The 27,037-nt window shown below is 48.4% G+C and overlaps 1 protein-coding gene across 1 annotated transcript in view; it reads left to right on the forward strand.

The window, feature by feature from the left end:
* NLRC5 (NLR family CARD domain containing 5) overlaps positions 1-27,037 on the forward strand; it is a gene marked incomplete at its 5' end in the record, with an annotated part of 89,886 nt that overhangs the window by 17,029 nt on the left and 45,820 nt on the right. Inside the window, 6 exons of the mRNA XM_082677813.1 lie at positions 16,835-17,142; positions 17,948-18,007; positions 22,028-22,096; positions 23,292-24,966; positions 26,093-26,176; positions 26,322-26,405. Of these exons, the coding sequence (XP_082533939.1) occupies positions 16,835-17,142; positions 17,948-18,007; positions 22,028-22,096; positions 23,292-24,966; positions 26,093-26,176; positions 26,322-26,405 (2,280 nt within the window). The remainder of the gene's footprint in view (positions 1-16,834; positions 17,143-17,947; positions 18,008-22,027; positions 22,097-23,291; positions 24,967-26,092; positions 26,177-26,321; positions 26,406-27,037) is intronic.

The following is a 27,037-nucleotide window of genomic DNA, read 5'->3' on the forward strand; positions in this document are numbered from 1 at the left end:
GTGGGGCTCAGAACTGAGGCTCCAACCAACCAATCCCCTAACCCCCAGTCCCAGCCCCAAGCCTTTCTCCTACCCGTGTTTTGTGTGTCTGGTCACTGTCGGCTGGCATGGGACAACATCGGTCAGATGATCCGTCCCGGAAGCAGAATTCCTCTTCTAACTTCAAAGTGTCCAGCTTTCTGGTCACTGATCTTCGGTCTTCTTTCACTTTCAAAAAACTGTATTCAGTTTAAACCATACAGGTAATACATGACTAAATTCTCTTTGCAGAAAGCTAAACACCTTATACATCATGCTAAAATCTCCATTACTCACTGCTTCCCGCCCCAGGTCTGTCCTCTCCCAGTTTGAGGTAACCAGTTGGGTGTGTTGCCTTCCAGAACTTTATCTAAGCCTTCGCATTAAAGAAAACAAGCAAGGTAATTCCCTGGCGGTCCAGTGCTTAGGACTCTGCACTCTCACTGCCGTCGGGGGACTAAGATCCCACAAGCTGTGCTGCGCGGCCAGAAAAAAAAAACCAAAACCCCAAAACAGTTAAATTGGGCTCACTCACTGCAAGGCCCTGTTTCAAGTGCTTTATGTGTATTAACTCATTCACAACCCCGTGAGGAAGGTACTGTTATTATCCTTGTTTTATAGATGAGAACATTGAGGCTCAGAGAAGCTATACAACCTGCCTGAAGCCTCACAGCCTGAAAATGGTGAAAAGTTTAGTCCCAAACCTAGACAGCCTGGCTCCAAAATTCATGCTCTTACCCTCTAAGTTATAAAAACATGTTATTATAGAACTGGAGTATTGGTGTTTTGTTTTATATGTATTCTTCAGACAAATGATGTCATATCATGCATATCATTATACGTGTGTCTTGTCTATTCAGTAATACATATGGAGGATCCAGCCGCATCAGTGGCCTTCATGCCCGTAACCCAGAGGCGTGGTAAACCAAACTATATTAGGTTATGAGTTGTTCAAACGCAGCTGCAGGATTTTCTTATGTAGTGCACTCTGTGCCTTGCAGGCCGTGTGGCTCTCCCTGTAGATTTCTGCCAAGCAGTTTGGTTGTAGAGTCAAAGGGCGGGCACATTTTTTTTTTTTTTGGCTGTGTTGGGTCTTCATTGCTGCACACGGGCTTTCTCTAGTTGCGGCGAGCGGGGGCTACTCTTCGTTGTGGTGTGCGGGCTTCTCATTGGGTGGCTTCTCTTTTTGTGGAGCACGGGCTTGAGGCGTGCGGGCTTCAGTAGTTGTGGCTCACAGGCCGAGTAGTTGTGACACGCGGGCTTCAGTACTTGTGGCTCTCAGGCTCTAGAGCGCAGGCTCAGTAGTTGTTGCAACGGGCTTAGTTGCTCCGCGGCATGTGGGATCTTCCCGGACCAGGGCTCGAACCCGTGTTCCCTGCATTGGCAGGCGGATTCTTAACCACTGCACCACCAAGGAAGCCCAAAGGCCGGACACATTTTAAGTTTTAGAAATCATTGCCAATTTGCCTTTGAAAGCGGGCAGACCAATTTCCAGGCTGTGATTCGAACCTCAGGATCTAACTTCTCTCCTTTACATCCCGAGCCTTCTTCATCCCCTCCTTGTCACTGGAAACCAGCTTCCTGGTTTCCAGTGACAAGGAGAGAGAAGCCTTGTTGGATTTGGAACAGGGACCTCCCAGGCACAGGCCTGAGGCCCAGAGTGCAGGCTTGTGCCACCTCCACAAGGGCTTTGAGGCAAGAAGATGTTTGTTCAACTGTCAGCTCTGCGACTGTCTAGCTAGTGACCTGGGGAGGCCCCCTCCCTGCTGGGAGCCTCGGTTTGTGCTTTGGTAAAGCATGTGACTGCATTTTAAGTCCTGCAGGACCTTGTCATTGTGAGGGACAATAAAGATGAGTGTTTTCAAAGGAACAGTATTCTCCTATGTCATCATCACCCCATGGAAATATGCTGTGTCAAGGACCCCTCTTGCCTGCTATGCCAGCTTTTGTGGGTGAGGGAGGAGATGGCCGCTGACGTCCCCCTGAAGATAACTCCCATGGGGCCTCATGAGAAGAGGGTGATTCCTGGGGTGGGGCTGTATCAGTCCCCCAGAAAGAGCCCACTGGGTCAGTCTGGTCCCACTTCTGCTTCTTATTTGCTGTGAGTGTCAGCAAGGCCTTCCTTTCTCGGGACCTCTGTTTCCCAATCTGTAAAATGGGCCTGGCATGGACCCCACTGCCAGGATTCTTCCAGCTCTCTTCCCCTTTGCATCTGGGCTCAGGCATCCTCTGAAGCCTCGGACTACGATCAGCCGCCCTGGGGGAAGCAGAGGCCCTGGGTTCCCGGTCATCAGCCCTGCAGGGCTTGGCGTGGAGGCTTCCCAGAGGGCTGGAGGGCCTCTGTGGACTCTGGTCCACCCTGGGGTCCCCAGGCCTGACCTGTCCACTCAGTCCTGAGAAACCAACTTCAGTAGCACTTTCTTTTCTCAATTTCGGTGATATTTTGGTCCAAATGTCTTGAGTGGATGTCGTGGCCGGGGGTACTGACCCCGCCAACGGCATCCTTCCTGACCCTGCCGTTAGCATTGGCAGCCTTCTTAGTTCTGTCCCTCTCTTCCCGCTGCCTGGCCTCAGTCGCCCCCTTCTGTCCTCTTTTCTCCCCACCCGAACCCAGGAGCTGGGGCAGAACCCCGAGGTCTGCCAGTGCCCGGGGAGGGACAGGGCTTCCAGCCTCCCCCAGACCCTGATCCTCGGCCTGACCCTCCCAGACAGCCCCGGGAACAGGGACAGCAGGTGGTGTCCCCCTTGTAGAGATGAGGAAACAGATCCCAGCAAGTGGGAGGGGTGCTGCCAGCACCTGTTACTCCTGAGCCCCAGCCTCAGGGGGGTTTCCTCTCCATCCAAGCAGGGAGAGGGAAGAAGCAAAAGGACAGCAGCCGGAAGTATGTGACTCAAACCACATCCTCTCCTCCCTCCCGCCCTCCCTTCCTTCTACCCTGTGCTAGGGGCTGGGGCTACACAGGAAATAACAAGAACGACAACACTGGTAATAATAGCTAATGGGCCAGATGCCGTGTCAGGGGTTTTGCCTGCTTCATCTCCCAGCGACCTTGCCAGGTAGCTATTAATACCCCCAAGGCTGACCCGGCTGGGGTTCCCTCTCACCAGTCTCCTGGACCCCCTCATAGGCCAGTCCCCCTTCCCCCACCCATTGTGGGTGTAGGCCCACTAACACCTGCACCCCGCCCTGAAGGACTGCCCGTGTCTGATAGGAATGCCCCTCCTCCACCCCATAGGCATGGCCCGTAGCCAATGAGTGGCAGATGTGACGGATATGGGCGGGGGAACAGCGCCGCCCCCTTGCCTCTTGGCAGGACAAACTCTGGAGTGTTGTTCACATTCCCAGAGTTCCCTGTGGTCAGGCTAAAGCTAGACTGCTCCTGAAACCACATCTGTGCTTCACTTCTCCCCCAACCCCATCCTGCTTCCCTTCCCACCTTAATAAGTAACTTGGACAGACACCCCTGTCTTGGGCTCTGCTTTTAGCAGCCTGACCTAGAACATCCCCATTTTACAGATGAGGACGCTGAGGTACCAAGCCATGGAGTAACCAGACCATAGCCACACAGCTGGTAACTGTGTAGTAGAGACTCACATCCAGGGCCCTGGTGCCAAGGCATTTGCCCTTATCCACAATCAGGCGGTGTCCCTGCCCTGGAGGTGTACCCAGCTGCTGAAGGAAGGGCGGGCCAAGAGGAAATGATGATGCAGAGTGACAAGCCCTGCTGTGGAGGAGAAAGGAGAGAGTGCTAGGGAGGGAAGCCCAATACTGGGGGTGCCACTCGGTCTGGGAAGGCAGCTGGGAAGACTTCCCTGAGAAGGGAGCAAAAGTCGATTGGAGCTGGGTCCAGAGGAGAAGGAAGAGTTTGCAAGATGGAAAAAAAGGGCAGGGCGTTCAAGGCAGAGCAGGGCATGTGTGCAAGGCAAGGGGTTGTGAAAGAGGATGCGGGGTGGGCATGGGAAGATCACACCCATGGTAGCATGGTCACATGGCAGGGCAGCGCAGGTGGTGTGAGGGGGCCCGGAGATGGCCAGGACCCAGACGGTGAAGGACCATTCGTTTATTCATCCTTTGAGCCTTTCTTCGGCACCTGAGGTGGACCGGCTTTGTGGAAGTCATGCTAACGTGGTGCCACTTCGTCTTGCAGGTGGTGGGAAACTACAAGAGGTTTAGACAGAAATGAGGCCAGACCAGAGCTGAGTTGTTTGTTTGGTTTTTTTTTGCGGTACGCGGGCCTCTCACTGTTGTGGCCTCTCCCGTTGAGGAGCACAGGCTCCGGACGCGCAGGCTCAGCGGCCATGACTCACGGGCCCAGAAGCTCCGCGGCATGTGGGATCTTCCCGAACCGGGACACGAACCCGTGTCCCCTGCATCGGCAGGCGGACTCCCAACCACTGCGCCACCAGGGAAGCCCCAGAACTGAGTTTTAGAGACAACTCTGGCCAGAGGCATGTGTGCTGGCGTGCGTGCACGTGTGCATGCCTGTGGACTGGAGGTGGGGGGTGTCTCCAGGTGCAGAGAGCAGCCAGGGCAAAGGCCCTGGGACTGGGGCAAAAGAACTAGCAGTGATTTCTCCACTCCACCGCCTAACCTCCACAGCAGTGGCGTTTCCTGGATGGCAGGAGATTCCCCAAGGGCACAGCGATGCAGGCAACGGAAGGGGCTCTCTGCTTAAAATTGAAGCCGGGATGGAGTGATCTTTCCATGCCCACCCCTCAGTGAGACTAGCACCCCAGCAAGGTCCCCTGCCCTTTTCCCTCTTGCTGTCTGGACCTGGAGTGGCAGGAGCACCGGACTGCAAACCCACACGCCTGGATTCCCTTGGTGTGCTGACTGTTTCTGATTGTGTGATGCTGGGCGTTTCACTGCCTCTCTCTGAGCCCCATGTTTGATCGCCCTATCCCAGGGATGCATTGGTGACTCTTAGAAGTAACACTTTTTTTTAGCCGGAGATCCCGGTGCTAAAAATGCAAATATGAAGGCTTGAGAGTTTATTTTCTTTGTTCTATTAGCAGCGCTCTGCTATCTTGCTTTCTGTAGAGCAGTAATAAAATTTTATGCATTTGGGTAACATGAACCCATAAACTTAACATCATTTAAAATTTGTTATTTAAATTCATATTTAAATTTAAAAACTGCTAGCCATGCATGGAGAAATTGATAGAAGCACAGTGACTAAGAATGTCTCTCTCATTCTTTGATGGCTACCCCAAACCACATAGATACCACCATAGGAGACGTGAAGGACAACCAGTATGGGTGAGGTAATAGATATATTCGATTTTTTAAAAATTAATCTTGTTTAGGTAATACATGCATACAACATAAAATTCTTTTTTTTTTTTTTTTTTTTTTTGGTGGTATGCGGGCCTCTCTCACTGTTGTGGCCTCTCCCGTTGCGGAGCACAGGCTCCGGACACGCAGGCTCAGCAACCATGGCTCACGGGCCCAGCCGCTCCGCGGCATGTGGGATTTTCCCGGACCGGGGCACGAACCCGGTGTCCCCTGCATCGGCAGGCGGACTCTCAACCACTGCGCCACCAGGGAAGCCCCAACATAAAATTCTAAAAGTTCCCCTCCCTGGGGACAATTACTATTATGAGTTTCTTCCAGAAATATTCATGTATTTAGAAACATAAACATTTTTTTTCTTTACACGAATGCGGCATAGGTACCCTATTCTGCCCTTGACCTTTTTGAAAATGTGATGTATCTTGTTCCATATCATTCCACATAGTTCTGCCTCTTTCTTTTTAATGGCTGCATAAGATTTCATTGCATGAATGTGCCACAGTTTTTCTCTTTTTTTGGCGGCTTGGCCTGCGGGATCTTAGTTCCCCAACCAGGGTTTGAACCTGTGCCCTCAGCAGTGAAAGCGTGGAGTCCTAACCACTGGACCCCCAAGGAATTCCCAGGACCTTGTTGTTTATCTGTTCTTCTAGTACTTTCATGGTTTAACTTTTTACATTTAAATTTTGACTCCAAGTAGACTTTATTTTGGTATAATTTGTGAGACAGAAATCCATCTTTGTTGAAAAAGAGTATCTTTTAAATGTTCAAGGAGTATTTTTAAATTTCTCATATACCAAGCCAAAAAGGGAACTCTCAACATATTCCCGAAAGCAGAAATTAGATAGGAATTATTCTTTGTACAGTATAGTAAAGCAAAAAATTAATGACCAAGATTTTTAAAAGAGCTCACCCCTCTATTAAATGACTCAGTTCAAAATTATAATCTACTAGTAATCCAATATAAATTTGCTATAAACAATATAAATTTATGGGAATTGGCCAAAAGTTCTTTTAAAAGGAAAAAACTCAAAATGGCCTAAGGCGTAAAGTTCAGAAGTTTAAAGAATAACAGTCTCAGTAAATCAGGGGAAAGAAATAAGACAATAAAAACAAAAATTATAAAACTAGAGAAGGGAAAATTCTACAGAACTGATAAAAGAAAACAAAAGTTTGTTTTTAAACATAAGAGGTACCAACTGCTGGCAAATTTAATAAGGAAAGAAAGACAAAGTAAGAGAAACTAAATTAAGTACAAAAATGTGAAATTTAAAAGTACAAGAGGGAATTCCCTGTTGGTCCAGCGGTTAGGGCTCCGCGCTTTCGCTGCTGATGGCTGGGTTCAGTCCCTGGTCGGGGAACTGAGATCCTGCAAGCTGCGTGATTCGACCAAAAAAAAAAAAAAAGGACAAAAAAAAATATTATACACAACTGTGTGCTGCATACTAAGTTTGAACATTCTTGACGAACTAAGAAAATTTCTCAGAAAAAAACCATAAACTACCAAAAGTTAATTTAAAAATAAGTGGAAAACAACCAACACAGTAAGGGGAATGTTAAAGTTATCACATTTGATTTTTCTTTTAACTGTTCAAACCACTTGATGGTGTTGAGAACTTTGGCTTTTCCTCAGGGTGCGATAGGAAGGGGCAAATGTATGTGGTGTGGGCCATGTTTTAACTTGACCATCTGTCTCTCTGTGAAGGATGTTGGGGGTAGGCCTCCTGGTGCAGGAATCCAGGTAAGAAATGATGGTGCCAGGTCTAGGTAGCAGTGGAGGAAGTAAGATTCTGTGATATGCTTGGCAAACTTAAGCCACCTTTGGCCTGAGCTTGAGGAAGCTTGAGGCCGCCCTTCACTGGAATGGGGAAGGGGGTGGGTGGAAGGGGCAGTTGGGAAGGGGAGATCAGGAGCTCAGCTTTGGACTGGGAAAGTTTTTTTTTTTTTTTTTTTTTTGGCCACACCCTGCAGCATGACATGCAGGATCTTAGCTCCCCAACCAGGGATCGAACCTGTGCCCCCTGCAGTCGAAGCATGGAGTCTTAACCACTGGACGGCCAGGGAAGTCCCCGGAAATTTTTAAATGCATAGGAGGCATCCAAGAGGAGTAGCTGTGAGAATTAAAATAGATGAAGCCTAAAGGCACTTGCCTGGCATTTAGCAAATATTCATTACATTATCTGTTCAACTTTTTCAACACTTTCCCAGTGAAAATGTAGGTTTGTCCCTATAACACACACAGAAACATTAAACAGAAAGTAGAATAGGGGCTTCCCTGGTGGCACAGTGGTTGAGAGTCCACCTGCCGATGCACGGGACACAGGTTCGTGCCCCGGTCCGGGAAGATCCCACATGCCGCGGAGCGGCTGGGCCCGTGAGCCATGGCCGCTGAGCCTGCGCGTCCAGAGCCTGTGCTCCGCCACAGGAGAGGCCACAACAGTGAGAGGCCCACGTACCGGAAAAAAAAAATGTAGAATAAAGTATTTCCTCGGTGTGTATGAATTACTTTTTAATTTGAATTTTCAGTCTCTATCTGTCATACTTAATGCAGATATTTATCCTCACTTATTGCCTTCCTAATTCTGTATTCGTTTTAGTGTTTCACGTTCTGTAGGGAACTTCCATTCATGTGAGCAGCACTGATGGTTTCCTGTGCTTACTCAGCACTGTGAATTTCTCTTCCTTACACATTGGGGAAATGTCTATTCTAGTTTTTAATGTGAACGTTTTATGGCTTTGAAAAAAAAATTGAAATGCACCCGTTGAAAAGTTTTAATGGTACGAGGTGGTTCAGAAGAGAACGGTCGTCCTTCCATATCCCTATCCTCAGTTGCTCAAGTCCCTTACATAACATGGCGTAGTACAGTTGGCCCTCCGTATCCGCGGGTTCCACGTTTGAGGATTCAAATCCACAGATGCAGAACCCACAGATACAGAGCGAACTGCACAGTGTAAAGGGCCCTCCTTTGCCTGGGTCCCCCAGGTTCCCTCCCCAGACACAATGCTGTCACCAGTTACTTGTGTAGCCCTAGAGTTGGTCTCTATGTATGCACATGCACACAGCACATTTAAAACACATGTGCCACAGCTTTTAAAAGTTGAATTCACTTACTAGTATACTTTGGAGCTTTTTTCACTTAGCATGTTTTTGCTGTTCATCCATGTTGCAGTATGTATTGTTACTTTGTTCCTTTTTGTTGCTAAATAATGTTCTATTGTATGGATAGATACACCATATTTTGCTTATTCATTTGTGAGTTTTTGGACATTTGGACTGTTTTCACTTTTTAGCTATTAGGGATGATAAACATCTGTGTGCATGTTTTCATGTAGATGTATATTTTCATTTCTCTAGGATATAAACCTAGGAGTAGAAAATCGCTGGGTTATAACTCTCTGTTTAACATTTTAAGGAATTGCCAAACTTTTTCAAAGTGGCTGCACCATTTTGCATTCCCACCAGCAGTATATAAGAGCTCCTGTTTCTCCACATCCTCATCAACACTTGTATTATCTTCTCTTTCATTACAGACATTCGATGGGGGTGTGAAATGGTATCTGGTTGTGGTTTAAATTTGCCCATACAGAAAAATTTAATTTAATTATGTAACTAAAAAATAATTCTTAAAAAAAAAAGGAAATCCCCTGGCGGTCCAGTGGTTAGGACTCCGTGCTCTCACTGCCAAGGGCCCAGGTTCAATCCCTGGTCAGGGAACTAAGATCCCACAAGGGGCGCAGCACAGCCAATAACAATAATAATAATAATTCTTTCCATTTAAAACACTTGTATTACTATGTGTTTTTTATATAGTTGATTTACATACAATGTTGTGTCAGTTTCAGGTATACAGCAAAGTGATTCAGTTACACATACATATATATACATATATATATTCTTTTTTTAATAATCTCTTCCATTATACCATTATAGGTTATATACATGCTGTGTTTTGTTTGTTTGTTTTTGGCTACATTGGATCTTCGTTACTGCGCGCGGGCTTTCTCTAGTTGTGGCAAGTGGGGGCTACTCTTCATTGTGGTGAGCGGACTTTTTATTGTGGTGGCTTCTCAGTTGCGGAGCACAGGCTATAGGCACACGGGCTTCAGTAGTTGCCGCACGCGGGCTCAGTAGTTGTGGCATACGGGCCCTAGGGTGCGCAGGCTTCAGTAGTTGCGGTGCACAGGCTGTAGGGCACACGGGCTCAGTAGTTGTGGCACATGGGCTTAGTTGCTCCACAGCATGTGGGATCTTCCCGGACCATGGCTCGAACCCGTGTCCCCTGCATTGGCAGGTGGATTCTTTTTTTTTTTTGTATAGTATTTTTTTATAAATTTATTTTTTTTTATTTATTATTTTTAGCTGTGTTGGGTCTTCGTTGCTGCCTGCAGGCTTTCTCTAGTTGCGGCGAGCAGGGGCTACTCTTTGTTGCAGTGCGCGGGCTTCTCATTGCGGTGGCTTCTCTTGTTGCGGAGCACGGGCTCTAGGCGCCAGCGTCAGTAGTTGTGGCACAAGGGGTCAGTAGTTGTGGCTCGTGGGCTCTAGAATGCAGGCTCAGTAGTTGTGGCGCACGGGCTTAGTTGCTCTGCAGCATGTGGGATTTTCCCGGACCAGGGTTCAAACCCATGTCCCCTGCATTGGCAGGTGGATTCTTAACCACTGCACCACCAGGGAAGCGCCTGGTACCATAAGGTTTTAATGACGGTTACTTTATAAAATGCCTTTGTTTGGAAGCCTCTCCATTATTGCCTGCCTCTCCCAATGAGTAGTCTTTGATATAATTGCCTTCGGTTTTTTTCTTTTTATCTAATTCTAATTCAAAATGTTTATTATGAAATAGTTAAGGCATACAAACACTTGTCATATCTGTCATTTTTTGTCTAAAAGACCATAATTATAATTTTACCAAGTTCTCAGAAGTATCCTACTGTAATATATTTAAGGCATTGCCTTAAATATGTCTATTAACTTAGAGGGTTTTTTCCTTTCACTTTCTGTAGTCACAGGCAGGCTTGTCTTAGTCTGTTATAGCGGTTCTGGCAGTCATAACAGAATACCATAGACTGGGTGGCTTACACAACACACATTTATTTCTCACAGTTCTGGAGGCTGGGAAGTCCAAGATCAAGGAGCCAGCAGATCCGGTGCCCAGTGAGAACCCTCTTCTTGATTTGCAGATGGCTGCTTCCTCCCTTTATCCTCCTCAGGTGGCAGTGAGCAGAGAGAGGAAGCACATCTCTCCTGCCTTTCCTTATAAGGGCACTAAACCCATCATGAGGGCTGCATCCTCATGACCTAATTACCTCTCAAAGGCTCCATCTCCAAATACCGTCACACTGCAGATTTAAGCTTCGTCATATAAGTCTGGGGGAACACAAACATTCAGTCCATAGCAAGGCTTTATTTCAGTTTGCTCATGCTTCTCTCCATTTCTTCTGTTAGAATTTGACAGTTTTCTTTTTAAAAAAGCCATTATTACCTCAGTAGCTCTTCAACAGGCTGTGTTTTTTTTTCCTTGTTTCTAACTACAGTACTTTTCTCTGTTATATTAGAATATGCTCTCCTTTTTAAAAATTTATTTTATGAAATGTAGTTGATTTACAATGTTGTGTTAATTTCTGCTATATGGCAAAGTGATTCAGTTATACATACATATATATATATATATATATATATATATATGGTCTTTTTCCTATAATTTTCCATTATGGCTTATTATAGGATATTGAATATAGTTCCCTGTGCTATACAGTAGGACCTTGTTGTTTATCCACTCTATACTAATAGTTTGCATCTGCTAATCCCAAACTCCCAGTCCATCCCTCCCCCACCACCCCTGCCCCTTGACAAACACAAGTCTGTTCTCTGTGAGTCTGTTTTGTAGATAAGTTCATCTGAGTCATATTTTAGATTCCACATAGAAGTGATATCATATGGTATTTGTCTTCCTCTTTCTGACCTACTTCACTTAGTATGATAATCTCTAGTTGCATCCATGTTACTGCACATGGCACCGTTTCATTCTCTTTTATGGCTGTGTAGTATTCCAGTGTGTGTGTGTGTGTGTGTGTGTGTGTATACATGAATATATACATATATGTGTGTGTGTATATACATATATGTGTGTGTGTGTATATATATATATATATATATATATATATATATATATATATATATATATATATATATATATACACCACATCTTCCTTATCCATTCATCTGTCGATGGACATTTAGGTTGTTTCCATGTCTTGGCTATTGTGAATAGTGCTGCTATGAACATAGGGGTGCGTGCATCTTTCTGAATTATAGTTTTGTCTGGGTATATGCCTAGGAGTGGGATTGCTGGATCATATGGCAAGTCTATTTTTAGTTTTTTGAGGAACCTCCATATTGTTCTCCATAGTGGCTGCACCAGTTTACAACAGTGTAGGCGGGTTCCCTTTTCTCCACACCCTCTCCAGCATTCATAGACTTTTTAATGCCGGCCATGCTGACCGATGTGAGGTGGTACCTCACTGTAGTTTTGATTTGCATTTCTCTAATAATTAACAATGTTGAGCATCTTTTCATGTGCCTATTGGCCATCTGTGTATCTTATTTGGAGAAATGTCTATTTAGGTCTTCTGCCCAGTTTTTTGTTTTTTTTTTTTTGCGGTACGCGGGCCTCTCACTGTTGTGGCCTCTCCCATTGCGGAGCACAGGCTCCGGACGCGCAGCCTCAGTGGCCATGGCTCACGGGCCCAGCCGCTCCGCGGCATGTGGGATCTTCCCGGACCGGGGCACGAACCCGCGTCCCCTGCATCGGCAGGCGGACTCTCAACCACTGCGCCACCAGGGAAGCCCTTCTGCCCATTTTTTTGATTGCATTTTTCATTTTTTTGTTATTGAGTTGTGTGAGATATTTGTATGTTTTGGAAATTAAGCCCTTGTCCGTCACATTATTTGCAAATATTTTCTCCCAGTCCTTAGGTTGTCTTTTCGTTTTGTTTACAGTTTCCTTTGCAGTACAAAAGCTTGTAAGTTTGATTAGGTCCCGTTTGTTTATTTTTGCTTTTATTTCTCTTGCCTTGGGAGACTGACCTAAGAACATTGGTACGATTTATGTCAGAGAGTGTTTTGCCTATATTTTCTTCTAAGAGTTTTATGGTGTCATGTCTTATATTTAAGTCTTTAAGCCATTGAGTTTATTGTTGTGTATGGCGTGAGGGTGTGTTCTAACTTCATTGATTTACATGCAGCTGTCCAACTTTCCCAGCACCACTTGCTGAAGAGACCATCTTTTCCCCATTGTATATTTTTGCCTCCTTTGTCAAAGATGAATTGACCATAGGTGTGTGGGTTTATTTCTGGGCTCTCTATAGAATGTGCCCTCTTGGTGTGGATTGATCTAAAGTCTGGCACTTTGTTGTTACATTCCTCATACTTCGGAGATAATCCGTGCACACTACTCTCATCTTTTGCCTTTCTTCCGTTCTTCCGTGTACTTTTTAGCCATCTTTTTTCTTCTCTGTTCCTTATTGTTAGATGAGATCTCTAAAGCTGTATTACGTAGGCATCTGTGCCAGAGCATCATTTTATTTTATTTTTTATTGGGATATAGTTGATGTACTATGTTATGTAAGTTACCTGTGTACAACATCATGAGTCACAATTTTTAAAGGTTATACTCCATTCATAGTTATTATAAAATATCAGAGCATCATTTTGTTGTCCTCTTGGTGAGATAGTGATGGATGCCTCTGGGTTTTCTCATTAAGAAGAATGTTTGCTCTTGATTATTTAAAAACTTCTTCATGACGTATTAAGAGAGAAGACTGCACATGCTAACCTCTTTGGAGTTTTATTAGGAAAGGAAGCTGACATCTGTGGTAAGGATTATTCCATTTTCATCCAATAAATTAGCTGTAATAAGTCTGCTGAATTTGAGGAGGCTGCAGTGACGTCACTAGTCACTGTAAGGAGAATGTTCAAGTTGGAAGAGGAAGAGGGGCATCCTCTGGGCCAGATACGGCGGGAGGTGACACCAGGGAGGGCTGGGCTGTGAACAGTCCAGGGACAAAAAGAATCTTGGTTGGGGAAGAAGAAGATCTGTACCTGAAGACGAGGAGACTGTTTCTGGGTCTCTGTCCTCAGCGATGTCAGGGGTATAGGGGTCAGTGCCTTCTTTACAGAATTCCTCTTGGAACTTGGAATAATGATGGGGAGAGTGCACTGTCTCCTCTCTCTTAGGGGCCTGTCCTATGGAAAGAACCTGAAAATCCAGCTCAGGGACTCGGCCCAGGAACCCATGAGACCCTCTCTGTGGACATCCTAGAACATCTATGATGAACCAGGAAGCCAGGTAGGTGATCGTTCCCCTTTGCCTCCTCTCTTTCCCTCCCATCCACTCCTTCATCCCCCACCCTCCTACTGCCGAGACTGCACCCTACTGCTCCCTGGACTGCCCCCAATATAGCAAAGTTACCCTTAGTCACCCTTCAGCATGAGCGTGAGAATCATCAGACACAGAACGTCAGCAAGGACCTGCGTCAGCCTCTACCCTTTCCATGGATGGTGTGACCAAGGCCCTGGCAGAGAAGAGATTTGCTCATATTAAGAGTGTATCAGGGCTTCCCTGGTGGCGCAGTGGTTGAGGGTCCGCCTGCCGATGCAGGGGACACGGGTTCGTGCCCCGGTCGGGGAAGATCCCACGTGCCGCGGAGCGGCTGGGCCCGTGAGCCATGGCCGCTGGGCCTGCGCGTCCGGAGCCTGTGCTCCGCAACGGGAGAGGCCGCAACAGTGAGAGGCCCGCGTACCGCAAAAAAAAAAAAAAAAGAGTGTATCAGTTAAGATAAGCTAGTGTATGCTGCAGTAACAAACAACCTCCAAAGTCCCCGTGGCTTATGACAACATAAGTTATTTCCTGGTCTCAGTTCTTGTCTAATATGAATTGACTGGGGCCTCTAGTCCACATTATCCTCTTTCCCGGACCCAGGCTAAAGGAACAGCCGAGATCTGGAACTGCTGGCCGCTGTGTTAGAGGAAAAGAGAGAACAAGGTGAACTTCTGCACAGACATGACGTGGGTCATTCTTTAGCATATTTTCATTGCCAAAGCAAGTTTCGTGGCCATTCCCAGTTTCAAAGGGGCAGGGAGATGCAATCCAACCAAAGGCCTAGAAAGAGAGTATCTGTGAACAGCCCTAATTCTGTGAACAGAGAATTAGTTACAGAGCTGGGACAGGCACACCCGTCTCCTAACTCTGGGGCTGACGCTCTTTCTACTATGAACCTCTGTCTCCAAGGGTATTTCCCACAGACTTTCACAATGACCAATAATAATATAATGTGCTTTTTCTTCCAGGGATGGTTATTTTTAAAGAGCTTAAGGTCTTACCCCCAGGGGATAGAGCACTCATGGTGGAAACAATGGCATCATGTTAGACTGTCTAGAGGGGAAATTTGAATTTGAAGGACTTTCCCAGAAATTATACCATCCAGGCACTCCTCACTTCCGCCTGGCACCTTGCTGCCCTGGATGATTTCTTTATGGGCCATATGATTTTGGACATTATAGCCCAGAAAAGAAACTGTGCCCTAGGCCATGTTCACATCCTTGTGCCAAGATCACACAAAGGGCAGGGATTAGCCCTTGTCTGGTGCCACCTAGGGATCTCAAGCCTTGGAAATTTACTGGCCTGAGAGGTAAGAAACCTCAGTTCTGAGCCTGGCCCTGCCATGGACTTGTGTGATGACCTTGGGCATGTCCTTTACCCTTCCTTGGCCTAGTCTTTCCATCTCTTCAGTGGGGATGGCGATCCCTGCCCATGCCATAGATGTGAGCATGTTTCATGAATTCGAAAGCCCTGTGCCTGAGCAAGGACTTGTTGCTATTAGTTTAGTTGGGGAAGGATGACCAGAGGGGCTGGGGACATGTGCCCAGTAGGCCTCTGCCGAGGGTCAAGGGAGAAGCTGGGGTCTGAACCCCAGGACACATGGTCTTTGCCCCAGCCTCTGGGAGTTGGTATGGCTGGCCCCTGGGCAGGCCTCCTACCTTTTTCAGAGTTAGAAGTGGAGTCTCTGGAGTTGTGATAATTAGATGAGACACATAAAGCTCGTATAACAGTGCCTAACACATAGTAAGTGCTTTCTGAGTGTTTGCCTCTATTATTAAGGAAATAGTACCAGAAAGTACATTTGGAAATGTTATAGTATATTCCACTGTATTATGGATAACCAGTTAATTAATCTCTCACTGTTGGATATTTAGGTTGCTTCCAATTTTTTATTTTTTTTATTCTTTTATTTTATTTTATTTTATTTTTTTCGGTACGCGGGCCTCTCACTGTTGTGGCCTCTCCCGTTGCGGAGCACAGGCTCCGGACGCGCAGGCTCAGCGGCCATGGCTCACGGGCCCAGCCGCTCCGCGGCATGTGGGATCTTCCCGGACCGGGGCACGAACCCCGTGTCCCCTGCATTGGCAGGCGGACTCTCAACCACTGCGCCACCAGGGAAGCCCTTTTATTTATTTATTTATTTATGCTTCCAATTTTTAACTATTAAAAATAATCCTGCAGTGCACAGCTTTGTAACTAAAAATTCTGTGTACCTCCATGATTGTTTCCTAAGGCTAGAGTGTTAGAAATGGAATTGCTGAATCAAAGGGCCTACAGACTTTTTAGGCTTTCACTACATGTGTCCCTTGCCTTATATTAGTACTCCTACCAGCAGGTTGTTTGAGAGTTCCAGTTTAGAAGGGGAGAATTTGCTTAGAGAGAGAGAGGAGATGGTCTGTATTAGCTAGGATTATATTTCACTGTGAATAGCAGAAAGGCCCAAGCAACAGGGGTTTACACAGAATAGAAATGTATTTCCTTGTCATGTAATAGAAATTCAAAGTCAGAGAGTCCAGGGCAGGAAAGCTTTACCCTCCGTCTTCCTCAGTACTGGCTTCTACCTCATAATCCAACATGGCTGCCCAAGTTTCAGTCATCACATCGGCATTCCACCCAACAGGAAGAAACAAAGAATGATATACAACATTTCCGCCTACATCCCATTGGCCCAAATTTAATTACATGGATACATCTAACTACAAGGGAGGCTGAGAAATATAGTCTATTCCATATGACCAGGGAATATTCAGGGGTTCTAGTACTAAGGAAGAAGGGAAGAACAGATTTTGGGGGACAGCTAGTTGTCTCTGCCATGAGCTTAGCTCACACAGAGAGCAGCACAAATGGGTCCATGGAAACAAGAATGAATTAAAGCATCATCAGGGCATTATCCACGGGGGATGAACTAGACCATTCCAGAGCCAATACATAGGCACAGATTAATTTTGCAAAGGATGCAGAAGAAGGAGATTAATTTCTGGGACCGAGCTCTGGGCAACGGCATTGAGACTCCACGGAGAGGACACTTCTTTGTCTTCTGTGTCTGTCTCTTCTCTTCCCCTCAGATGTAGGGGGTGGTTTGTGACTTCCCCTCTTGGCTTCCCCCCAGCTGAGTTGTCCCCCAGCTCACCTGCCTACCTGGTCCCTGCAGGGCCGGGCTGCTCACGGACCCCATCAGCCTCCAGCTGGGCACCGAGAACATGTGTGGATGTCTCGTGAGGCTGCTCAGCAAAGACCCAGAATGGCTGAGCGCCAAGGTGAAGTTCTTCCTCCCCAACCTGGACCTGGGCTCCGGGGACCAGTCCCCAGACCCCACACAGAGGGTCATCCAACAACTCAGCAAACTGCACACCCAGGGTCAGAGCACCTGGCAGGAGTTCATCCACTGCGTGTGCATGGAGCTGGACGTACCACTGGAGCTGGAGGTGCCGTTGCTGAGCATTTGGGGCCACAGAGATGGTAAGAGTGGCCGTGAGAAGTGGGGAGCCAGAGAGGCCCAGGCGAGGCCAGGACCTGTCTGGCTCAGAGACAGCATGGCCAAACCAGGAACAAAATTCCATGTTTCTGCGCACCTGCCGGAGCAAATGCCCTAACACCACCAAATCCACTGGGGACCTGGAAGACTCCTCCTTCCACCTTGTACCACCCCAGTTGCCCAGAAAGGCAGAATGCACAGAGAGAAAGGACCAGGTGACTTCTTCCTGCCAGGAAATTCCAAATAGCCTGTAACACCCAAGAGTTTTCTTTTCGCAGTGCAGTCAGAAAGTCAGAGAGAGAGCCCTCGGACTACTGCTTCTGCGCAGGCTGACTGAACTCTGTTCTGTCCAGCGAACGTTTCTTGGGCTCTTTCTATTTACACGGCACCGTGGGGAAGCACAGAACATTGAGGGGTGACGGTGTTCTTGGAGAGAAAGTGAGAACTTACTCAAGAACTCTACAAGGCAGAGTGCAGGGCAGGCGGGGAGGCACAGTGTACACACGCATGGATACACACGTACGTGCATGTGCACAAGCAGGCATAAACGCGTGTGCGTGCACACGCATACCTGTATGTGCACAAACCTTTAGAAATGCACACGTGTCTGCCCCCAGCTGCCTTCAAGGCTCACCACCAGCTGTGCCCTCCACAGATCACTGAGTGTAGATTTCTCCCTTGCTGGGAACCCAGCCTGAGGGATGAGCCCAGAGCCAGACATGGGGCCAGAGCTGGTCCCAGGGCATCCTAGCACATGCCCATAGCATATTATCTCCTCCCCTCTTCCAGGCTTCCCCAGGCAGCTGGACATTGGCGAGGAAAGCCAACCAGACTCTCAGCTCCACCCTGGTAAGGCCCGGGGCTGGGGAGTGGGAGTGGGGGTGAGCACGCGAAGTCCACCTCAAACCCAGAGCAGGCTGGTGGTGGCTGGTCACAGCCATTTCCCATAAACCAGCCTCCTCATCCTTGGACCCATCTGCACGCTTCCCAGGTCCCTCACCACGACTTCCAGACTCACCCGCACCCCCTCTCTGCCCCTCAAGGCTTTGGCCTGTCCTGATACATGTTCCCAGGAGTCTAACCTGGAGCCTCCTGGGAGAGTCTGAAGTTGTCAGCCCTTGACCACGGCCAGAATCCCCTCCCTGGTTTCACTAGGGGAAGCCCGTTCTCACTTCCCTGTCCCCAAGCCTCAGGGCCTCGTGCTCCAGCCCCACAGACTCAGGCCCCTCACCATTCAGACACCCGCAGGCCTGACACTAACCCACAAACTGCCGTCCACACCCAGGGAGCCTCTGACTGATTTTCTGACGGAGCGCAGCGAGCTCAGCGATCAGATGGTCCGCCTCACTGATTCATAGGCCACGCTCTGTTCAGAATCTTTCTTTTGTTTTTCTTTTTACTGTGGTAAATTACATGGAACCAAATTTACCATCATGACTACTTTTGAGTGTACAGTTCAGTGTATTAAATACACTCACATCATCATGCCACCACCACCATCCATCTCCATAATTCTTTTCATCTTGTAAAGCAAACTCTACCCATTAAACAATAGCTCTCCATTCAGCCCTCCCCCAGCCCCTGGTAACCACCATTTACTTTCTCTCTCTATGACTTTAGCTACTCTAAGTACGTTGTATAAGTGGAATCATACAATATTTGTCCTTTTTGACGGGCTTATTTCGCTTAGCATAATGTCCTCAAGGTTCATCCACGTTGTAGCAAGTGTCAGAATCTCCTTCCTTTTTAAGGCTAATATTCCACTGTATGTGTAAATCACATTTTGCTTATCCATTCATCCTTCGGTGGACTCTTGGGTTGTTTCCATATCTTAGCTATTGTGAATAATGCTGCTATGAATATGGGTAAACAAATATCTCTTCAAGACCCTGCTTCAATTCTTTTGAATATATATCCAGGATCCAGGGTCATATGTCAACTCTATTTTTAATTTTTTGAGACACCTCCACAGTGTTTTCCACAGAAGCGTCACCATTTTACTTTCCTACCAACAGTGCACAAGGGTTCCAGTTTCTCCACATCCTCACCAACACTTTTTGTTTTCTGTTTTTTTGATAGTTGCCATCCTAATGGGTGTGAGGTGGTATCTCATTGTAGTTTTGATTAGCATTTCCCTAATGATTAGTGATCTTTTAAAATTTATTTATTTATTTATGTTGCACTGGGTCTTAGTTGCGGTATGCGGGATCTTTAGTTGCAGCGTGCAGGGTCTTTAGTTGTGGTGTGCGGACTCTTAGTTGTGGCATGCGAGACATAGTTCCCCGACCAGGGATCGAAACCGGGCTCCCTGCATTGGGAGTACGGAGCCTTACCCACTGGCCCACCAGGGAAGTCCCAATGATTAGTGATGTTGAGCGCCTTTTCATGTGCTTATTGGCCGTTCATATATCTTTTTTGGAGAAATGTCTGTTCAAGTCCTTTGCCCATTTTGAATTGGCTTCTTTGGTTTTTTGTTGTGGAGTTTTAGGAGTTCTGTCTATATTATGGATATTAATCCCTTATCAGATATATGGTTTGCAAATATTTTCTCCTATTCTGTGGGTTGCCTTTTTACTCTGTGGGTAGGGTCTTGTGATGTATGATTTTAAAAATTTTTATGAAGTCCAATTTTTCTATTTATTCTTTTGATGTCTGTGCCTTTGGTGTCATCTCCAAGAAATCATTGCCAGTCCCGGTGTCGTACACTTTCATCTTATGTTTGCTTCTAAGAGTTTTATTGTTTTAGGTCTTACATTTAGGCCCTTGATCCACTTGGAGTTAGGTTTTGTATTTGGTGTTAGGTAAGAGTCCAACTTAATTCCTTTGCATGTGGATATCCAGTTTTCCCAGCACCATTTGTTTAAAAGACTGTCCTTTCCCCCACTGAATGGTCTTGGCACCCTTCTCGAAAATCACTTGACCATATAGGTGAGGGTTTATTTCTGGGCTGTCTATTCTATTCCATTAGTCTTTATGTCTGTCTTTATGCCGATACCACACTGTTTTTGATTATTGTAGCTTTGTAGTAAGTTTTGAAATCAGGAAGTGTGAATCCTCCAGTTTTGTTCCTTTTCGGGATTGTTTTGACCATTTGGGGTCCCTTGAGATTCCACATGAATTTTAGGATGGGCTCTATTTCTGCAAAAAAAGGCATTGGGATTGTAATAGAGATTGCATTGAATCTGTAGATCCCTTTGGGTAATACTGAAATTTTCAACATTATTAAGTCTTCCAATTCACGAACATGTGTTTCATTTATGTCTTCTTTAATTTCTTTCAGCAACATTCTGTAGTTTTCATTGTACAAATCTTTCACGTCCTTGGTTAAGTTAATTCCTAAGTATTTTGTTCTTTTTGATACTACTGTAGATGGAATTAGTTTGGTCATTTTCTTTTCAGATTGTTCATTGTTCATGTATAGAAATGTAACTGACTTTTTTTTTTTTAACATCTTTATTGGGGGTAACTGACTTTTGTGTGTTGACTTTATATCCTGCTACTTTGCTGAATTCATTTATTAGTTTTAACAGCTTTTTTGTGGCTGTCTTTGGGGTTTTCTGCATATAAGATCTGATCATCTGCAAACAGAGATAAGTTGACTTCTTTTTTCCAGTTTGGCTGCCTTTTATTTCTTTTTCTGGCGTAATTGCTCTGGCTAGAGCTGCCAGTTCTGTGTTGAGTTGAAGTGGTGAATGCAGGCATCCTTCCCTTGTTCCTGATCTTAGAGGAAAAGCTTTCCGTCTTTGACCATTAAGTATGATGTTTGCTGTGGTTTCAGAACCTTTATTTCTATAGAAATATTGACTTTTTACTTATATCTGTGCATGGCTATAACAGAAAACATCCATCCCGTAATCCTAGCTCCCCAATAAATCAAAACTGTTTGATACCTGGTCCCTCTGTCCCTTATCACTGAGCTGGAATACTTGTCACCTGGCTGTGACCAGGCCTGGTTGATATTTAGCTAGTGAGTCCGTTATTAATAAAAGACTCGTTAAAATATTGAAATACAAGGGAATTCCTTGGTGTTCCAGTGGTTAGGACTCAGTGCTGTCACTGCCGAGGGCCCAGGTCCAATCCCTGGTCGGGGAACTAAGATCCTGCAAGCCGCTCAGTGCCCCCCAATATATCTTACACTGATTCCAGCCCCTCTTCGGGACCCCTGGGTTTCCCTGCAGACCAGCATCTAAAAGTTTAACACCTGGCGGGACAAGAGACCTGCTCCAGCGGCCGTTCTGATTGATCACCAGTGCCTGGCTGTAGGAGTGTCCTGCTTTACTTCTTAAAATTCTTCCATAGCCCTCTTTCTTTCTTCCTCCCCTCCTTTCTGTCTCCCCTTCCTTCTTGTTCTCCTTCTTCCTTTCCCAACCTCTTCTGAAAGGTATTCAAGTGACTCTTGAAAATCCATGCAACCAGACAAGAACTCATGAAACTAGTAAGAGAAGTGAGGAAGTTTGGAAGATGTGGGAAAAAGGGGATAAAACACACCGGTACAGGAGGGAGGGCACAGGCCTGACGAAGCCTCGTGGAAGCTCCACTTTTCCAAGCAGCAGTGCCCAGAGCTGGGTGCTTTCCAAGCCATTTGGTGCTTGAGGCTGTTGGCTGTGGGCCCTGCTTCCTGCATTCTGGGCTGGGAGATGCCCAGGCCCAGAGCCTCCAGCCCTCTCACTTGGGCCTGGGACCCCTCTGCAAACAGGAACTGATGCTGGTGCAGCCTTTGCCTGCCGTCTGCCTTCACTCAGTCCCTGCGCATGGATGTACTTGTCTGGCTGCTGCCTGTCTGTGGAATGGAGCTCCCTGAAGGTGCTGGCTACCCTTCAGCCCAGGCCCCCAGACCTCACCCCTTACTCCTTCCTTCATGCTTTCCAGGACTCAAGCGGCCTCATCAGAGCTGTGGGTCCTCACCTCGCCCAAAGCAGTTCAAGAAGCAGGAGCAAGGTGGGTACCAAGGTGGCGGCGGGGGGGGGGGGGGGGGTCCGAACACTGGATTGGATTGCCTTGGGGCAAGGACACAGATCCTGGACTCTGTCCCCTGATAACAGGCTTCCAGTCATGGGCCCCCTGACTCTTGTCTTCCAAGCTCCCAGGAGGGAAGAAGAGGAGGTCCTGGGTGGGCAGAGGAGAGAGCTAGGTCTGGTAAGGAAGCACCTTGCCCAGTGGGCCACAGCGGGGCTTCTCCAGAGACGGCTCAGCTGAAGGAGCTCAAAGCATCCCAGCAGGTCGCAGCTTCACCATCCAGGCTTTCCCCGGGATACTCCCATGTCCTCAGGGTTGAGGGAGCTCCAGGGATGTAAACAGCATGACCTCAGAACTGGGCTCCCATTGGCCAGTTTAGGGCTGAGCTGGATAGCAAGGCAGAAGCCTTGGGGGCCCCTGGGAAGACATGGGGGCTGCTGTGGACCGGTCAGGCCGGGACAGAAACTTCTGTCATTCTCCACCAGTTGTCCCACCAGCTGGGAAACCCAGCCCCATGGGGCATAGCCAGAGGATTCACAGCTGGTCAGAGGATTCATATCTGTATAAAATAGGACACTATGTCAGGCGCCCCCCCAGCAGGGGTATCCAGTGTCCCCCAACAGTGGCCCCGGGCCCTCCCCTGGGCCACCCAAGATCTCCCAAATGACCCAGCAATTAAAGTCAACACCCGACAATGTAGGTTTTGACTATTGACCAGCTTCCGCAGTTCCGATTGTCCAGTGCCTGGGCCCACAGCGTGTTAGTGGTCATCGTGGGCATCACACAGCTGAAACACTGTGGGGATGGGGGCCGCAGGCAGGTTACTTCGATATCACAGTGAAAGCTTGTTCCAATAAGATACTGCAAAGGAAGTGCCCCCTTTCCCCTCCCCCATCTCATTGAAAACTTTACACCACTTACATTGTTACAAAACAAATAGAGCCGTGGTCCACACTTCCCCATTCCTACTTCCCTGTGTAAACGGCTGTCAGAGCCTGTGCTTCTGTAGAGCCAATTAATTCTAGGAATTTGGGGGGCATAAGAGCACCTGTGTGCTCTTGCTGTCCCCCATCCCCATACGTACATGGCCAAGGCTACAGGCTCCCAACAACCTGATACTGTGGTGAGTGGCGCGGGGAGGCCCCCGGCTCTCATGCAATCTCCCTGTCCCCTGCAGAGCTGGCCAAGAGGTACCTGCAGCTGCTTAGGACTTCTGCCCAGCAGCGCTATGCCGACAGGACCCCCAGGCCAGGGCAGCCGCTTGCCTTCCCCCAAGTCTACATCCCTCCAATCTTGCAATGGAGCCGGGCCTCAGCACCCTTCGACGCTCAGGAGGGGGCCGTTAGAGGGGACCCCAAGGCAGAAGATGGCACCGACGTGAACATTCGGGACCTCTTCAATACCAAGGCCAACAGGGGCCCAAGAGTGACAGTGCTTCTGGGGAAGTCGGGCATGGGCAAGACCACGCTGGCCCACCGGCTCTGCCAGAAGTGGGCTGATGGGCAGCTGGACCGCTTCCAGGCCCTGTTCCTGTTCGAATTCCGCCAGCTCAACGTGATCACAGGTTTCTTGACGCTACCCCAGCTCCTTTTTGATCTGTACCTGAGGCCTGAGGCTGGCCCCGAGGCCGTCTTCGAGTACCTGCAGGAGAATGCTAATGGAACCCTGCTGATCTTTGATGGGCTGGACGAGGTCTTCCACCCCTGCTCCAGCAAGGAGACTGCAGGCCCTGAGGACCCAGCATCAGCCCTCACCCTCTTCTCCCGCCTCTGCCGTGGGACCCTCCTGCCGGGCTGCTGGGTAATGGCCACCTCCCGTCCAGGGAAGCTGCCCGCCTGCCTGCCCACCGAGGTGGCCACGGTCCACATGTGGGGCTTTGACGGACCACGGGTGGAGGAGTACGTGAGCCACTTCTTCAGCGACCAGCCATCCCAGGAGGCAGCCCTAGCAGAGCTGCGGGCAGACAGACGTCTCTGGAGCATGTGTGCCCTGCCCGCTCTGTGCCGAGTCGCCTGCCTCTGCCTCTACCATCTGCTCCCAGGCAGCTCTCCAGGCCAGTCTGCGGCCCTCCTGCCCACCATGACCCAGAACTACGTGCAGATGGTACTAACCCTCAGCCCCCAAGGGTTCCTGCCTGCCGAGTCCCTGCTGGGTCTCGGGGAGGTGGCCCTGCGGGGCCTGGAGACAGGGAAGGTCATCTTCTCTGCAGGTGACATCCCTCCACCCGTGATGGCCTTCGGGGCTGCCCTCGGCCTGATGACCTCCTTCTGTGTGTGCACGGGGCCCGGGCACCAGGAGACAGGCTATGCCTTCACCCACCTAAGCCTGCAGGAGTTTTTTGCTGCCCTGCACCTGATGGCCAGCCCCCAGGTGGACAAAGATACACTCTCCCAACATGTCACCCTCACTTCTCGCTGGGTACAGCGAAGCAAAGCTAGACTGGGCCTCACAGACCACCTCCCCACCTTTCTGGCGGGCCTGGCATCCTGTGCCTGCCGCCCCTTCCTCAGCCTCCTGGCACGGCAGGACGAGGCCTGGGTGGGTACCAAGCAGGCAGCAGTGGTGCAAGCACTGAGGAAGTTGGCCACCCGCAGGCTCACGGGACCAAAAGTTGTAGAGCTGTGTCACTGTGTGGGTGAAACACAGGTGCCTGAGCTGGCTGGCTTCATAGCCCAGAGCCTCCCCCGTCAAATGCCCTTCCACAACTTCCTGCTGACCTACGCCGACCTGGCTGCCCTGACCAACATCCTAGGGCACAGGGATGCCCCCATCCACCTGGATTTTGAGGGCTGCCCCCTGGAGCCCCGCTGCCCTGAAGCCCTGGCAGGCTGTGGGCAGGTAGAGAATCTCAGGTGAGAATAAGGACAGGGGAGCTCTGGGGGGTACCTGGGAACATCCCTGGGAGAGAACTGGACTTTTGGGAGAATGGAGGCCAGCCAGTCTCGGCAGAACCCAGCTGAGGAAAACTGAGGAAGAATCTTGAATATCAGAACAGATAGGTCCTTCCTTACTGCCCCTTAGCCTGTGACACGGTGAGGAAGCTCCTTGCCTCTCCAGGAACTCTGGGGTCCAGTTAGATCTCCTCTAGTTATGGTTTCTGGATTCAGTCTTTCCCTCTTTTTCTCTCAGTCATGGGCTGGAGCATCTGATCCAGGCTGTGCTATTAGAGCCTCTTTGCTTTGGACAGGGTATTTAACCTCTCAGCCCGAGTCTCTTTATGCCTAAAATGAATCAGTAATAATACCTCCTTGATAGGGTTGTTGGGAGAATGAGATGAAATAATGCATGAAAAACACTTCATGGCACAGTTCCTGGCACAGAGTAAAGGCTCGATATGTGTAGTAGCTAGAGAAAAGTTTAGGCTGCAATAACAAAGAATCCCTCCCCCTCCATATACAGTGGATTAAATAATGTGGTGGTTTTTGTTTTTGTTTTTTTTTCACTCTTATGGAAGACTCAGAGGTAAGTGGTCCAGGTCAGTGGGATGGCTCAGCTCCACATGGCCATGAAGAGACCCAGGTCCCTTCCATGGTTGCAGCATCATCTCCTTGGGCATCTTGATCTGCAGGGTCAGAGCTGGGTCACAGACACATCTGTGCTCTGGCTTGGGGGAAAGTAAAGAGAGAACACGGATTAGACATGCCCAATGGGTTAAAGCTCAGTCCTGGAAATAGAGCACATCCTTTCCATTCACATTCCAGTGGTGACAACATAGTCGGAGTCGTATGGTCACACTGAGCTGCAGGGGAGGCTGGGAAACCATGTTCCCAGTGATAGCTACAGCGGAGAATGGGTTTTGGTAGACGATTAGCAGTGTCTGCCATAATATGTATTTGTTACTACTACAACAATTACAGCAACAACTACTACTATTGCCATTACTGGATTAAATTCCATCTCTCAGAGGAGGGAATGGGTGATGAACTCTAAGCCCTGCCCACCGTTGATCTTCTGCCACTTCGCCTCTTCCCGTGGCAGCTTTAAGAGCAGGAAGTGTGGGGACGCCTTTGCCGAAGCCCTCTCCAGGTGCTTGCCGACAATGGGGAGCCTGAAGAAGCTGGGGTGAGTCAGGGCTTGGGACCGAGATGGATCCTCAGCCGGCGATGCTTGGAACTCTCCTCCCACCCCTCAACCCTGCACAGGGCAGATTCCTGGTCTGTCCCCTTTCCCATCCCCATTCTTCCCACTATCTTTGCTTACCCTGTAGGTTAGCAGGAAGTAAGATCACTGCTCAAGGCATCAGCCACCTGGTGCAGGCTCTGCCCCTCTGTCCACAGCTGGAAGAGATCAGGTGAGTGATCTCCAGGAGGGCTCGCTGGCTGAGGGGAGGATTCACTGTCCAGGTCCCAGGGCCCCCCTTGAGCCTGGACTGGGTCCTGTATATTCCATTAGGGTCTGGCCACTACTTTTTCAGTGAGACCCAGAGAGGAGAGGCATCAATCCAAGAACTGGGTGGGACTGGATCCAAACACAAGGCTCCCAGAGACCCCAGAGAAGTGCTAATATTTTGGGACATCTTGAAGGAGCTTGAGTTTTGAGGGTCCCTCCCTTCTTTCTGTGACCCTGAGAGAAGGCAGGTGCTGTGTGGGTACACATAAAGGCGTGAAACACACACATACGTCCACATTCATGCACATGTGTGCACACACACTTGCACTTGCCTGCTCACTTAAGTATATGCCACACATACATGCACGTGTGCAGCACACACATGCCTGCACACTTAGATCCACATACACGTCTAAGCACGTATGTATGAATATACTCCTGCCCTGTGTCTGTGACGAGTGGCCTAAGAAGGGTGGGACCAGGGATCCTCCTTAGCATCTGTCCGGCAGGACCACTGCTGCCTAATATGGCACCTTTATGAGATTTAGAGGGGACTCTCCTTCATCCAGGCAGATGCAGCCCAGCAGTAGGGTG

This window comes from Grampus griseus, assembly GCF_964374135.1.
Source record: "Grampus griseus genome assembly, chromosome: 19".
Taxonomy (NCBI): Eukaryota; Metazoa; Chordata; class Mammalia; order Artiodactyla; family Delphinidae; genus Grampus; species Grampus griseus.